The sequence below is a fragment of the Sinocyclocheilus anshuiensis genome, unplaced genomic scaffold (assembly GCF_001515605.1).
Source record: "Sinocyclocheilus anshuiensis isolate Anshui unplaced genomic scaffold, SAMN03320099.WGS_v1.1 scaffold181, whole genome shotgun sequence".
NCBI classification, from domain to species: domain Eukaryota; kingdom Metazoa; phylum Chordata; class Actinopteri; order Cypriniformes; family Cyprinidae; genus Sinocyclocheilus; species Sinocyclocheilus anshuiensis.
Genome location: NW_015540898.1, coordinates 1,558,718 through 1,575,852, shown reverse-complemented (window position 1 = coordinate 1,575,852; position 17,135 = coordinate 1,558,718). Strand labels below are relative to the sequence as shown.

General features: G+C 36.2%; 1 protein-coding gene across 3 annotated transcripts in view; it reads left to right on the top strand.

The window, feature by feature from the left end:
- Positions 1-17,135, top strand: part of LOC107688996 (ceramide synthase 2-like) — a 27,533-nt gene that overhangs the window by 1,761 nt on the left and 8,637 nt on the right. For 2 of the 3 annotated variants that reach the window (XM_016486860.1, XM_016486861.1), the window contains exons 2-7: positions 10,174-10,347; positions 11,755-11,872; positions 11,955-12,073; positions 14,611-14,668; positions 14,769-14,819; positions 16,477-16,569. In XM_016486860.1, the coding sequence (XP_016342346.1) occupies positions 10,175-10,347; positions 11,755-11,872; positions 11,955-12,073; positions 14,611-14,668; positions 14,769-14,819; positions 16,477-16,569 (612 nt within the window). In that variant the 5' untranslated portion in view covers position 10,174. Of the gene's footprint in view, positions 1-179; positions 195-10,173; positions 10,348-11,754; positions 11,873-11,954; positions 12,074-14,610; positions 14,669-14,768; positions 14,820-16,476; positions 16,570-17,135 lie in introns of those variants that run through there. The other variant, XM_016486862.1, reaches the window with a different exon arrangement.

Below are 17,135 nucleotides of genomic sequence, written 5' to 3'. Positions count from 1 at the left end.
GATTGTATGATGAACCACAGTTCAAGAGTCCATGTGTTTTCCTTTCGTCAGCCCTTTCTGTCCATCTGCTATGAAACATTTACCCAAAGTTTTCGCTTTGTCGGGCTGCACATGTTGAGTTTTCATCTTAAATTGGAACATTCCCGAAATAGAAAGCCTTAAAGATGGCACACTAGCGCGAGACATCAGTACTGGTGAGTGTGTGTGTCCACTGGAAGCATGTGTGGAAGATGTGACTAATAAAGCATCAGCTAAAGACCAGCATAACAAACTTCTGCTCTTACCTTTAACCTAATTAGAGTCAGTCAGGCTCCAGAAGTGACAAATACAAGCAGAGGAGACCGGGGCTAGTTGTCACAGTTTACTCCAGCAAATAATTCATTTCTGAAAAGTCAGACGTCCCTCAATAGTAGGGAATGTTGTCACAGTGAGAACTTTAAACTGGATATTACAGGCTATCAGCAAAATGTATAGTGCAAAACAATTATGAAAATCATCAAAAATCTTCCTTAAGTGCCCCCATTCACAAGCTCTCAGCATGATAAAAACTGATGTTGTGGTTATTACTAATAAACCATCCTTGAAGATGCAATGGGAATCTGTTCAAATTCAGCTCTGAATTAAAACACCTGCCATTTGGCTCAAATGGTTTCCATTTAAAAGCATAATATGATCTATAAAACATTTGTGAAGCTCTAAAATGAATTCACAGTCGCTCTGAGTCACACTGAGTCTGATTTTAATACCCAAATGAACGCGACAGCAATGCAAAAATCACCCCCCTAATGTTCCATCTACATGATCGGGTGTGTGAGGAGGACATCTGCTGTTAGATGTTCAGGTGTGTTTAACATGTTTTCCCACATCCAATGATCCATAAAGCACGTCTTTCATCAGTTCACAGGGAGTTAATGCTGCCCAAACTTTCCATTCATCTCCTGTGGTTTCATGATATGTTTAAAGTAATTGATCTGTGTGTGTTTTATCAACATGATCACTTCAACCACCACCTGATACGAAGCACTGGCATTGTCTGATTCAATTACAGGAGAGTTCAATAAGAGATCTGTTCAATCTGTGTAGTGCTGTTAATCTTAAACTAGGGTCGCAGTCACACTTTGAGTGAAATTACTGCAATGGTAGCAATATGACGCCATCCTCTTTTTTTTTAAACATAATTCTAAATATAATGCATCCAAAATGCATATTAAATTTACTACACTTTACTGCAACACTACAAACCTGCAGATGTACATATTATTTTAATTCAGATGTTACGACACATCAATCTTCGTGAAATTAATTCGCAGGTCAGAGTTCAACAAATCGTAACTTTGAAAGTTTGCGTTTAAAAAACGTTATTATCATGAAAACATCTGAACTGAACTTTACACAACGCTGAATCTATGGCACGCTGTCGATGACCACAGAAAATAACTTTGACTCGTTTTTTTTAAACAAATAATCATTGATCATTAAAATTAAATGTTAAAATACAAACCACAAAGCATGGTTTCCATGAGACTACTACGATACAATCGCTTCTCAACAGTGTCTGTCCGAAGTCATATTCCAATCGTCCATGTAAAATGTGGTATATGTAAAATATACTAAGAAATAATGGTAGTCGACAGCATGCTCTAATGCAGTTGTGTTGTGGTAAAATTTGGTTGGTCTCTACAGATCTGGAACTATGACACAGGATCCTCGTGGACTAGAGTTGGAAACCGATGATTTAATTGATTGACTCTGCAGGGAAATATGCTGTCATGCTATTATACAGACACACTGGTGTTGGTTCAGCTGCCTAAACAGACGTATCATCAGCAGAAAGCATCCCGTAACACACCCTCACCGGCCAATTTTAATTACTAAACACAACAAACCCATTTACACAAGGCCAGTGATGGACATTTGACTCCCAAATATTTGCTTTACAAACACTGAGCCGGCTGGATGCGCTGCTGTTGATTAGTTTTGAGTTCTTGGCCCGTCATTGAATGACTTCACGTGCCAATCGCTGTCAAACAAACCACCTCACCATTACTAAGCAAAACCTCTGTGCTGGGAATCTGACAGCCCCACCTGGGGCCAGGTGCACTATTTTAAGCCTGGGTTTTAAGAACTGGTTTCACCAATTAGCAGTAGACAAGGGGTAGTTGGTCATACTTCTGAGATTCAAATTAGACCAATAATTGAATTAAAAAAGTTTACTAACTAAATTAAAAATTACTAACTTTTTAAGACTAGTCTAAGCAGTTTATGCAACCGGCCCCTGGACTCGTCCATCACTTGGGTCTGTTGATCCAGCTGTGATTCCCCGGGGTGTGTAAAGGCCACTTCTGTCTTCTTCAGTTTGTCTGTGTGGTGTGAATTGGCCTTAAAGTGATGTTGATGTGCCAGAGATGTAATTATGTAAATTCACTTGAATAAACACGTTTCTAAAGGAAATGTTGTGGTGCAAAACTCACGGACACAATAGAATGCAACAGTTGGGTTAATCAGTGGTATATGCTTATTTTCAAAAGAATCATGTTTAACTGAATTCATGGTGAAACACTACATTACCCATGATGATGTACAGAAAATTCCACCAACCAGAGAGTCGCGGTGAGCAAATCGCACCAAAAATTGCTATGCTGTCAAAATACTTAAATATTTGTATATATGTGTCCCTGGAGCACAAAAGCAGTCTTAAGTCGCTGGGGTATATTTGTAGCAATAGCCAACAATACATTGTATGGGTCAAAATGATCGATTTTTATTTTATGCCAAAAATCATTTGGATATTAAGTAAAGATCATGTTCCATGAAGATAGTTGTAAATTTCCTACTGTAAATATATCAAAACTTAATTTTTGATTAGTAATATGCATTGCTAAGAACTTAATTTGAACAACTTTAAAGATGATTTTCTCAATATTTAGATTTTTTTGCACCCTCAGATTCCAGATTTTCAAATAGTTGTATCTCGGCCAAATATTGTCCTATCCTAACAAACCATACATCAATGGAAAGATTATTTATACAGCTTTGAGTTGGTGTGTTAATCTCAATTTAAAAAAATTTACCCTTATGACTGGTTTTGTGCTCCAGGGTCACATATGTGCATATTTTACAATAAACTTGAACTTTGTTTCTATAAATATAATTAACGTTAAATGAATAGTTTTATATTTCTCAGTAGTTTTTAACTTGACTATGTCATTCGCAATGCTTCATGGGATTGTAGTTCTTTCTGTTACTAAAGCTGTTAGGAACATAGTTTTGTATCTTTGTCTTTTTTTTTTCTCAAACACTGCTTCAAATCAAAGTTTGTCATGTTGTGATGCACCTTGTAGCTGGTTGGTTTGGTTCATGGCTTATAATGCTTTAACAGACTTTTTAAAAAATCCCTATGGCAAAAATGAATGAGAAAAATAGCAACGCCGCTGAAAAAGTGGGCGGGCCCTGATGTTGTGAAGGACGGTGTTGTGAGTGGTTGTTGACGTCTTGCTATGCGGTTACTAGGAAGTTTCTCAAGTCAAACAGTCCTGTGGTCTATATGACTCAGCTCCCTCCTTCAGTGGAAGTCTGGGGGATTTTTTACTCCTTTCATCAAAAGTAGCCTATAATTGCTTAGAAACGTGTGTTCACAAGAGTTGTGAGATTTAATGCGTAGTCTTAAAATGGAAGATTATTCAGCTGATCTGTTCAGTTCATTTCGATTGATTTCATGTCTTGTGATTGTTTCCTAGCAAGAGTTTTCTCATCATCTGATAATCTACCCGGTGGTGCTCGTCTTGATTAGAGGGGCATAACTGTAGATGTGTATATTCAGCGGACGGACCGTGTCAGAGCATTTGACCTTGTTGAATGAATCATTTATTAATTAGACTGTTTTAGTCGACCTTGTCTGACACACATCTGGGATTGGGATGGTTGCCATTAAGCATCATTATTGCTCTGTAAATAGATTTTAATGCATCTTTGGTGCTGACAGACAGTGTTTTCAAAAAGACACAAACATACAGATGCCAAAGTCTCAAGGTTTTTCTGGTTAGCATGCTCTAGTTTAGCCTCTGCTAGTAGATCATAACTATACCATGCGGTTCAATAATCGTTCTCCATATAAACTGCAGATATTTGATTATATTGTATTAGCATTCGGAACATATTAAAATCATCTGTGACATCTCCACACACTTCTTATCATTCACACACTCACTGCTTGAGTTTCCAGCACTCAACAAAACGCTGTTCCTCGCAGAACACTTTACATACTTCCTCACGGTCCTGCCAGACACACACTCACACAGTGCACTGATAGGTTGAGCAGAGAATGGCCAGAGTGGAGTCACATGAGCAGAGCGGCCAATGAGAGCTCAGGAAGCTCTGTCGTGGCGTCTGACCCTCACAGGCGTGTCTGACTGCGGTGAAGAGGAATGCTTGCATTAACACGAGTTCTGAAACAACACAGTGAGAGTGTTAAGCAGAACTTTATCTGACCTTGTACTCGTAGCATGTTTGCAGCACTGATGCATTTGACTGCTAAACACGCCCTGTGAAAAACAAGTGCTCTTAAGGATACTTTTAAAAAGAGTACTTATTACAGAAATAATATACTTAAGTGTGAACTAAATGTAATGTTTTCAGACACATCTTAACTGCAATTAAATTAAATGTAGGCCTAGTTTAATTTTAAATTAAATGCAGTTAGTTGAACTTTAGAGTGCTTTTTTGACCCTCTTAAATAGGATTTAAGCACATCTTTATATGTAGGCTAATTTCATAATTTTATTGTCTTTAAAATATGGTTAAAGTGTTCCTGCTGAATGTACTGACAAGCATTTATGATCAACTAAAATGTACTTTAATGTCATTTCTATTGAAACCTGTACGTCATGTATTTAAATATATTTGTAATTACACCATTGTAATGAAGTTGCATTTTAGTGCATTTAAAATATATTGACTTTAAAATGCAATATCAAATAACATAAAATTATAATCAAGCACTTTACATGTGTTTTAAATGTTAGTCAACACAAGTGTAAAACATAACAAAAGATGATTAAAACATAATGCTTTCAAAATGTACTCTAAAACTTTATTTTGACATTATTATAAAGTGCTTTTTTTTTTTTTTTTTAAGTGTGTTAAAGGGGACATCGGATGCAAAATTCACTTTTACATGGTGTTTGCACACAACCACCCTACAATGATAAACGTCCATTCACTTCTTTTTTTAAATTCCCATGCAAAAATCCTAAACGGTTTTAATTTTCTGAGCGGTATGACATCACACTGCTGCTCAGGCCCCGCCCACAACCGCTGGAGGACTGTCCTGTATTAGCATATCTCCGCCCTCAGCCAGCTGTCTGCCATATTCTTTAAGTGCACTTTAAGATTTGCAGTGCTGCACATTCAATACAACTGAGCGGACTTCTTTTTCACAAGGCCAGCCTCTGTTATATATAGTACAGATTAAATTTGATGTGACAAGTTTTAAGCGCAGTGAATTAAATTTCGATGGTCTTAATTTTGACCAGGGTTCGTTTAGGGCTGTTGTTTATGAACTGCTCTCACAACAGGAAGAACACAAACGCTGCACCCAAACATTAAAACAGAAGTGTGTTAGTCTGTCACTGATTCAACTTCTGTTTTATAAAACTGTCATCTCTTAAATGTAACTCATGGGATTTAAAGATATAGTTCACCAAAATAAAAATTCTGTTCATTTATTCATATCGTACTCCCATATCGTTGTTATTTTCTGCTGTGGAACACAAAAAGATTATTTCCTTAATGCATCTGTTTATGTAGCACATGGCCCCAGTTTGACCAAACACTTGAAAACTCATCCGTAACTAATTCTCTTAAATGGATTGTGTTGAACCTGATGTTTACTGCTGCACATGTTTGTCTGACCTCATGAATTCATGAGCGGTGTGGTGTTATTGTTCTGTGATGGATTGTGTGAGTGGAGAATATCAATGAAGGTAATGTTCAGGCCACATCTGCTGGAGCTTTGTCCTCTCACAGGGGTCAGCGAGAGGAAACGCTCTCAGAAAAACACCGATCATTGTCTGTGTGCACTTTAATAGAGTGATCAGACACATGCTATTTATGGTTCTGGTGATTGGCTCAAAGAAATGGATAGTGCTAAACCTTTGAGTGATACCACAATAATAGAGTTTTGTGGCAGAAGCCCATTAAAGTCATGATGAAGATTTTTCTTCTTCCATATTGTGATGTACATCTCGGTGTAATGCATTATCAAAAAAGAAAAAGATCTCGATTCTATGCATCAGCTGTTGATTGGATGTTGAGATGTGGGCGTGGCACTTGCTTGCAAACAATTGTGAGAAAGGGGCGTGTTTAAAAGTGGGCTACTAAACATAAGTGCAAACTAAATGTAATGTTTTCGGATACTTAAATGCATGTTAATTGCAATTGAATGAAAATGTATTATCATTTAAAGTTATATTAAATGCAGTTTTTTGCAGCTTTTTGACCCACTTAAGTAGGACTTAAGTTTAAAAGTACACGTAACTACAAATATCTTTGAAATATAGTTATAGTGTTATTACTGAATGTACTGACAAGCATTTATGATAAACTAAAATATACTTTTACAGTCATTTCTATTGAAACCCGTGTATTTAAATATATTTGTAATTACCCATTTGTAATAATTTAGTGCATTCAAAATATATTAACTTTAAATGTAATATCGAATAACACAATACAGTTAAACTTACAATCAAATACCTATACTTTATAGTACTTTACATGTGCTTTAGTATGTTAGTCAACAAAATCGAAATAAGTGTACTTTAAAGCATGACACAAGATTAGTAAAACATAATGATTTAAAATGTTCTTTTCCATTATTTTGATTGGAAAGTCCTGCATGCATCACCAAAGTGAAGCCTGTCATTTCACATGAAAGATCGAGTTATGCCATATCGATTAAACGTTTAAGAGATCAAAAAAATGATACCCGTATGAATCATTCACAATAAGACCTATATGCATTTATATAAAAAAAGATATGTTGGATTTTCATTTCATGCTGACTTTAAAAATTTCACACAAATTGAAATATACGGTTCTACTTGCTACTCTTGTAACCGAAATGCAAAGATGTAATGCAAACCCAAATCCAGCAGGGCTCTTTGTAGCATCCTGGTACTTTGTAAGCACAGTTTTGTTCCCAGGCGATCTGGTTTAAACCTGTGCACCCTGAAGTTGCTTATGGACAGTCAATCAGATTGGACCTGATGCTTTCCAGTTTTTTTGTGCAGTATGCATCAGATGGTGTATATGTCTGACACTGAGACCAGGCGCTGCACAAGACTGAGGGATTTTCATCAGACTATCAGAAACCAGTCAGGACAAAACTAGGCTGCTATAATTAGCTCTTCTGAGGAATACCTACTTTATGTGATTGCCATGAGATGTCATCAAGTACTATGTTTTTCGAAGAGATATTTCCCCATTTTGACTACACATACGTTGCACATTTTCCACTCTGTGAAATCATTTGCAGAAACTATTGCATCATATAACAAGATAATGAACTGTGATAGGCTGTTTTATGCATAGATCTGCAGCTTTTTCCTGTCTAAGCAGTCGTTGCTATGACACTTCAAACATGCAAAGCTGAGTGCAGATTCAGGCTTAACTGTGGAATATCTAAAGCGTTAAATGTAAGGTCACCATGTAGTTTCAGCCCTAAACTAGACTCTGTTATCGGGGCCTGATGTTGAAGTTCAGACTAGCCGTATGATTTGAGGAATCAGTCATGTCTGGAGCGCAAACGCTGCAAGATGACACACACACACACTGAACTTTAAACTGTAGTATTAAAAAATTCTTAACCCTTAATATGAGTAATGGCCAGAAGCATCATGTGCATTCAAAAGGGCAGGTGGATTTTAAATGTAAAATAAGCTACATGCTTATTGTGAAAACAGAAGCAGTGGCAGAAATCAAATTGATTCAATAAAATGCATCTTTTGTAAAAAAAAGTATAAGTGGTTATACAGTTTTTCCCTCTTAGGTCACTTATTTTTTCAGGGTTTCACACTCAAAAAATAAGTGCATGTAATAATAATGCAAAGCAATAATAATGCAAGGCTTGGTAAGCGGCAGTAATAATTAGAAGGCCACTATAGAGTCACCACATCACACAAACCTCAGCTATATCGGTACAGCTCACACACACACATCACATCTGCCTCAGTCTGATTTCAGATGCCTTGTAATATCAAACAGCATGCACGCTCTTCCTCTTCAAAATGAAAAACAACAACTCGAACTCGACATCCAGCTTATCTAGATCAACTGTGGTCTTTCTTGAGGTTATAACATAACCAGTCACTCCACCCACTGGAAGCCTGTGCGTGATCTGTGTAAGTCGAAAGTAAAGATGGTGTCTAGGAGCCAAAACCATCTGTGAGCACAGCGCAGCTGGAACAAAGCTTTACGTGATCTGCAAGCTTCAGAGATGCTGCGTGAGATCACTGTGTCACTGTTTAACATGGCCCATGCATGTACCCATATCAAGATTTTATAACACAGTTGTGTTTGCTAAGGCAGCACTGTTGTTTTCACTCGTACTGTGGGTTAGAGGTTTAGAGGTTTTAGAACAAACGGCGTTCAGTGTTTGCGTCTTCCTGCAGCGTTCAGACTTGCAGACATGCAGGATTCTTCAAATCGTGTGTGTTGTTGAGGAGAGTGTGCTGCTGCTGTAGTAATATATAGCCTATATATTATATTTCGCATTTTTGAGTTTATATGTCTTAGAATTGTGAGAAAAAAGTCAGAATTGTGAGATGAAAAGTCAAATTTAGCCTACATTTTATTTTTATTCCGTGGCAGAAACAACCCAGAACATCTTAGCAACGTCCTATCCACCTTTTTCTTGCCGGAAAAATGGGCGGCGCAACCATTTGTAAATTCTATGGGTCTAGCTTCCGGTCTCATCTGTGTCCAGCTATTTTTAGCTGAACAAAACAGTTCGTTTTGCTGCTTGATATTGAAAATTGGTGTGTCTTACCATATTACTTTAATGTATTATCTTAATTATGAACACACTGGTTTGTAGAGCAAACAGTTTTACAGTTTACTGCACGTTGTTATTCTTCTCGTTATCTACCTATAGCGGCTAATGAACCGGAAGTCTCGCCCATAGGCTTACTTCCGCGTTGAAGAAAGATAGAAGTAATGTGATTGAAACCACCCTGAACTCTTTATAGCAACCGCAAAGCAATGCCTCAGCAACCACTCAGGACATGTATGTTGTTCGCCCCTGAAGCTGCTCAGACTGGATGTTCTTTATATGTTTGTTTCTTCAGAGAAGGAAGAAACAGATTGGTTTCAGAGTAATTGCAGTAATTATTATTGTCAGAACATTTAGGCAAGTCTGGACTATGAACATTTCTTTAACATGCTTTTTAATTGCAGACTGACGGATGGATAGATAGATGGATGGATGGATGGATGGATGGATGATGGATGGGTGGGTGAATGGATGGATGGAGGATGGATGATGGATGAATAAATGGATGGATGGATGGATGGATGGATGGGTGGGTGGGTTGATGGATGGATGAATGATAGATGGATGGATAGATGATGGATGGATGATTGATGGGTGGATGATGGATGAATGGATGGATGAATAGATTGATGGATGGATGGATAGTTGGATGGATGGATGGATGGGTGGGTGGATGGATGGGTGGGTTGATGGATGAATGGATGGATGATAGATGAATGGATGGATGGGTGGATGGATGGATGGATGGATAGATAGATGGATAGATGGATGATTGATGGGTGGGTTGATGGATGGATGATAGATGAATGGATGGATGGGTGGGTGGATGGATGGATGGATAGATAGATGGATAGATGGATGATAGATGGATGGATAGATGGATGGATGGATAGATGATGGATGGGTGGGTTGATGGATGGATGGATGATAGATGAATGATAGATGGATGGATGGATGGCAGTACAGCAGAGCATGGCACTAGCAACACAGAGGTCATGGGTTCGATTCCCAGGGAAAGCAAGAACTGATAAAAACATGTACCTTGAATGCAGTGTGAGTTGCTTTGGATAAAAGCGTCTTTCAGAGTCATGAGTGTAACTCGTCTGTGTGTCTCTGTTCTGCAGTATGCTGGAGTGGGTGAGTGAAGTGTTCTGGCAGGAGCGTCTGTGGTTCCCGGAGGGTTTGGGATGGGCTGATCTGGAGGACCGTGATGGGCGAGTCTACGCGAAGGCACGGGATTTGTGGGTGGCACTGCCAATCGCCGTCCTGTTTCTAGTAATTCGACAGGTCTTTGAGAGGTGGGTCAGAGCTCTGTCTTTCTCTTTCTCTGTGTTTAACTGTATGTCCTCCATGCAGAGCTTATTATTTTCTCTCCCTCTGCCTCTGTCTGACTGGTTTATAAATAGATCTTTAGTTCTATTTATAGGTGTCGATGTGCGTTTTGTCTCTCGCTTTTCAAACTTTAATATCTTCTCTCCCTGCGTCACTCCCTTCATGTTACTCTCCCATCCCTCTCTTATCCTAAGCTGTCTCTTCACATCATCTCTTGCTTTCTCAGTCATCCTGTGAATTTTTAATTACCGTGAGTCTCAGAATTAAGGAATAAGAGGCTGAATTAGGATCAGTGCGCTAAAATACGCCTAATTACATCATCTGGTCTGAACTATAATAAGCTGCCTGACTAGACTTTGAGGCGTCTGACTGGCATTTGGAACAGAGCCACAGTCTAAAGTCACTAATCATTAATCAAACTGAACAGTCCAATTCAACATATCAATCAAGGTCATTTAAAATGCATAGTCCAAAAAAAATTTTTTTGAATAAAATAAATAAATAATTATAATAATAAAAAGACAGTAGCAACGGAAAGCAGTGGTCCGTTTAAGACAAGTCTTTTCACTCGGTGGCCTCTCTTTGAATGGTGAAACATAAAATTCTCCAAAATCTGACAACAACTGTCTCATAAATGTTGTTTCTTATGCTCAAATAGCGTTAAAAAAACTTATTTTTCAGGCTAGACTGGCCAATGCGCATGCGCAGTCCTAGCGCGCATCTCAGAACACTTACTGTTTCTATAGCAACCGGAGCAAAGCCACACTTTCTCCCATTCATTAGTCGTAGGAGTGCACCGTCTTTGTTTAGACTCATCTAAAGTCTTTGAATAAATGGACTAATATTATACAACAATGGTACACAGACTATAAATATGGACGATAAAGACACTGTTCAAAAGTTAGGGGTTAAGGTTTTTTAATGTTTGTAGTCTCTTCTGCTCACTAAGGCTGCATTTATTTGATCAAAAATACAGTAAAAATGTGAAATATTATTACAATTTAAAATAGCTGTTTTCTGTGTGAATATATTGTAAAATGTAATTTATTTCTGTGATCAAAGCTGTATTTTCAGCATCATTACTCCAGTCTTCAGTGTCACATGATCTTCAGAAATCATTCTAATATGCTGATTTGCTGCTCAAGAAACATTTCTGATTATTATCAATGTTGAAAACAGTTGTGCTGCACAATATTTTTGTGGAAAGTGTGATGCATTTTATTTTTCAGGATTCTTTGATGACTAGAAAGTTCAAAAGAACAGCATTTATTTGAAATAAAAATAAAACTTTACTGCCACTTTTGATCAATTTGATGCATCTTTGCTGGATAAAAGTGTTAATTTTTTTCGAAAACGTCTGCCTGTATGTTCAGATATGTTGCTACACCGCTAGCCTCTCTGCTGGGCTTGAAGGAAACAGTCAGACGGCGAGTTACACACAACCTCACACTGGAGTCCTACTATTGCAACACAACTAAACACCCCACACAGGTGTGTACACTGCTAGCCACTCTCATACATGAATAACAAATCGGCCTGCAATATCAGCTCTTCATGTGTTTTTGCTCTCCAGAGTTCAGTAGAGAAACTGTGCAAGCAGACGGGATGGACCGAGCGACAGGTCCAGCGCTGGTTCAGGCGGCGCAGGAATCAAGACAGACCCAACCTTCTCAAGAAGTTTCGTGAGGCCAGGTGAAAAAACACACACCAACAGATACACACTCCTCACAAGTGCTTTCTATAGTCCTGTTACCATCGACCGTCGTCCTGTGAGATGAGCTTTGGCTGCTGATGTATGAGATTAAATGGTGCTTTATGAAAGCGGTTTCTGTAAGTGCAAAAGCTGAAGTCAGTTCTGCGTAAATGGCAAGTCTGATCCTCTGAAGTGTTCCCACTGGTGTTTGGCACTTATTAAATTATTCATATGTTCAGTAAAAGTTTTAAAGGCTCGTTCACGTGCAGATTTTCTCGATCCTGGTCCTGGAGGATGGCAGCACTGCACATTTTTCCAGCTCAGGTCTTAAAGCCTAATGCATTGAATTCTATGGCAAGAAATGGTGCACTTAGGTTAAACATAGTGAACGAGGAGGATCTCGGTGCGTATCATTGCCATTCATCTTAATAGTGCACAACCCAGAAAAACATCACTGTTCGGCTGCTCTCAAACTTTTTGCTAGTGACTAAATATATAAGACTATTTCACACTTTAAAGAGCTTTAAAAATAATCAAGTAGTGGTTAAAAATCCAATGTAATTAGTGATTAATTACATTGGAAATTATTGTTTTTTAACAAATCACAGAAAAAGGGAACACAGAAACTGAAAATTAAAATTTCCATTTAGCCGAAACTAAAAATTTACTCAAACTAAAAAGTTTTTTTTAATAATGAATGAATTAATCAAATTAATTTAATAATCAACACTCAGATAAAAAAAATTGATTTATATATGAACATTTAAATTGCATATAAGGCTGTTTTTATATCAACTTTTTTATTATATAATTATGTTTGAATCTAATTCATGAAATATAAACAATTAAACGGTGGCTGTAATAACTTGTTTTCATGACAGATTTATTCAAACATACATTAAATAATAATAACAAGTTAAGTAAAATTAGTGCTGTCAAATCGATTAATCGCGATTAATCGCATCCTAAATAAAAGTTTGTGTTTATATATATGTGTGTGTACTGTGTATATTTATTATGTATATATAAATGCATACGCATACAGTATATATTTTGAAAATATTTAAATGTATTTACATTTATATATTTATATTCATATAATTTATATTATATAAAAATATATTTAATATATAAACATAACATATTTTTCATAAACACATGCATGTGTGTGTATTTATATGTGACCCTGGAGCACAAAACCAGTCATAAGGGTCAATTTTTTTAAATTGAGATTTATACATCATCTGAAGGCTGAATGAATAAGCTTTCCATTGATGTATGGTTTGTTAGGATCGAACAATATTTGGCTGAGATACAACTATTTGAAAATCTGGAATCTGAGGGTGCAAAAAAATCTAAATATTGAGAAAATCATCTTTAAAGTTGTCCAAATGAAGAACTCAGCAATGCATATTACTAACCAAAAAGTTTTGATATATTTACTGTAGGAAATTTACAAAATATATTCATGGAACATGATCTTTACTTAATATCCTAATGATTTTTGGCATAAAAGAAAAATCTACAATTTTGACCCAAACAATGTATTTTTGGCTATTGCTACAAATATCCCCCAGCGACTTAAGACTGCTTTTGTGGTCCAGGTTCACATATACTGTATGCATAATAAATATATACAGTACACACACACATATTATGTAAACACTAACCTTTATTTTGGATGCAATTAATCGCAATTAATCGATTTGACAGCACTAGTAAATATATAATGAATATGTAATATAGTGCAAATATTTATGTCTTCGTTTTTTCGAGCTCACTAATGATTTCATGAACATTGAATGTCTTTCCTGAGGGAAATGTGACGTTACATGACATCATTGTTCACAAGCTGTTTTACTGACGTCTCTGTTTGATCGATTACACGAGACGTGATTGATTTCAATAAATTGTTCTGTTTCTTTCCACACCTTTGATGTTCATTCATGTGTTTTTCATGCTATAACTAGTAGTAAAGAGGAAGAGGTGATCGGTGCAGCTACAGCCATCTGTCACAACATTAAAGAGTGTCAAAACAACATTTATTGATTGTATTTCATGATACAATTGACAGAATATGAAAGATCAGACTTTGTTTCATATAAAAAATAACAAAGCTTATTGTGATTATTGGATGGCACGCACTAAAAATAAAGTTTAGTGAATTTTTGCTCACAGATCAACGGAAAAGATCTCCGTTCATCCAAATGAAGATTGATTAAAAAGTCTATCCACGTTGTGTGCATGAATTAGTCTCTGACACAGTCAAAATGTGGCATCAGAGAAATGCTAATTAAACATCATTGCTCTGGTCAATGATTTTGGCCCTCCGGAACTATTTTGGCTAAAACCGAAAATTAATTTTCAGACGAAGATGTTTTTTTTATGTTGAAATTTGGTGCATCACAGATATAGTGAAATATTTGTATGTTACTTGGAAAAAACATGTATAAACATGGAAAATAAAGCTGTTTTCCCCCATAACGGTTTAGTTATGGCATCTAACACTTAACTAACCACCTTTGCTCTTTTGTAGCTGGAGATTCGCCTTTTATCTTCTCGCCTTCATCGGTGGTCTTGCTGCACTAATAGATGTAAGTCATTTGCAGTTTCAGCCTGTTTTAACTCTCTGGTTTTATTTCCTGTGCTGATTTAATGCTTAACACAATCCGTCATGTCCGTCTCTTTCTCTAGAAGCCCTGGTTGTATGATCTCGAGGAGATGTGGAAAGGCTTCCCCACTCTGGTGAGTTAAACACATGGCCTCATGCTGAGCTGCTCTTTTGTCATTTCCAGCAAATGCGGTATACTTTAGTAACTGTACAACAATTTTGAAACATCAGCCCTCTACGGACACCTTGGCAATTGAATACTGGCGAGTAAAATCTGAGAATTTATTAGCCATTGGCTATAATTAGACATCATTTAGTCGCCCAGAGTAAGATTTAGTCGCATATGCGAGTGATTTACTCGCAATGTAGAGGTTTGAACATGCTGCACATACTACAAATTTAGTGCATAAGAATTAAGCATTTCCATAACCAACTAACATTAAATAGAGCTGATGTTGTGCTGATTTCAGGTGTGTCATTCATTTGTTATGAATAATGTGGTATTTTTGTTTGTGCCCATATAAAGTTCAACATGAGAATCCCTTGTGAAAAGGAAGTACACTTTAGCATACTTTAAAAAAAGAGTAATTATTTAGGAAACAATGTACTTTAAAATAACATACTTAAGTGTGAACTGAATGTGATGATTTCAGACACTTAATTGCATGTTATTTGCAATTTAATGCATTATAGTTTATTAAATGCAATTAGTCAAACTAAGGAGTGGTTTTTTACCCACTTAAGTAGGACTTCAGTACATCTTTATATGTAATTTCATAATTCTATTGTCTTTTAAATATGGTTAAAGTGTTCCTGCTGAATGTACTGACAAGCATTTATGATAAACTAAAATATACTTTAATGACATTAAAATACAAGTATTTAAATACATTTGTAATTACACATTTATAATGATGAAATTGTAGTTTAAAATATATTTACTTAAAACGTAATATTGAATAACACTAAAAGTATAAATTATAATCAAGCACTGTACTTTACATGTGCTTTAGTATGTTAGTCAACACATCAAAATAAGTGTACTTCTTTAAAACATGACAAAAGATTAATAAAACAATGATTTAAAAATATACTTTAAATGAAACTGACATTATTACAAAGTGCACTTTTTAAAAGTGTGTTAAGAGATAGTCATGAAAGTGTCTCTCTTTAAGTGCACTCAAGTGGCCTTTTATTTCATTAATACTATACTATTTTTTTTTTACAAAATATGCTTTTCAGATTTGAAGTACAGTACAAATGCACATTCAGTGCTGTTGAGCACACTTATACACTTTGTCATTCTGAAAACCCAGATTTCTGATGTTTAATGTTTAAAACGCATGTATATGAAGAAATATACTTTTAAGAAAACATACTTTTTAAAAGTGCACATTCAAAGCAGACTTTCTCACAAGGCAAATAATAACATCAGATGGTACCTTTCTTTTGTAGAATTTAAACCCATGTGTAAGCATTTAGTTGACGTGATAATTAAAAAAAATCCTTATCACATGGTTATATATAGAACATTTATGAGGTGAATATATAGAACATTTATGAGGTGAATTTCCAGCAAAATAAGATAATAAATGATACCGTAAACATGATATAAATTACTCATTCTTTGATAAAGATTTTGGTCATATTACTCACTTCTACTGAAGAAATTTGATCTGCATCAAACTGAATTTGCAGTCAAGTAATAACAATAAAGTCTGTTAGTACGTAATCAGATGTGGCTAGTTTATACTGTACATTATTCGAGTGAACGTTCTCTCTGTCTCTCAGACTCTCCTGTCGTCTCAGTACTGGTACTACATGCTGGAGCTGGGTTTCTACACCTCTCTTCTCTTCAGCCTGGCGTCTGATGTCAAGCGTAAAGTAAGTCGTCATTAATAATCATCACACTGCAAACCTCACCTTCGCATCTCAATGAATCAGACTTTATTTTTTGAGCAGCGCAGTATTCAAAGCAGCAGCTAATGCTGGGAATCACTGCAGGCTGTTTTGTTTTTGCGGTGGTCTTGATGACAGATGTTTAGATTATGTAACAAGTAAACTAAAGTAACTGAAAAATGTTGTTTCCTTCTGCAAGTCTCTGGTGTCAGACTGAGAAATAGATTTAAACGCATGAATCTGAGCCACTGACTTTGTGGAAGCAACAGTATAAAGTGAAGTAATATACAAATAAACTTTGAAAGGTGAATATTGGTTGTTGAATTTGTAACAATGAAAAAGTGTGTGTAATGTTTCCAGCTGAAATATTCACAGTTTGTATGTTTTGAAGCTATATTTAGTTAGTTAATTATAGGATTATTATAGTAACTACAAAAAAAAACATTTTATTTCAGTTCATTTTTAATTCATTATACGTTGATGTACTAAATAACTAAAGGTAAAACAGACAAGTTAAGTAGAACTCTGTCTGTCTGTCTGTCTGTATATCT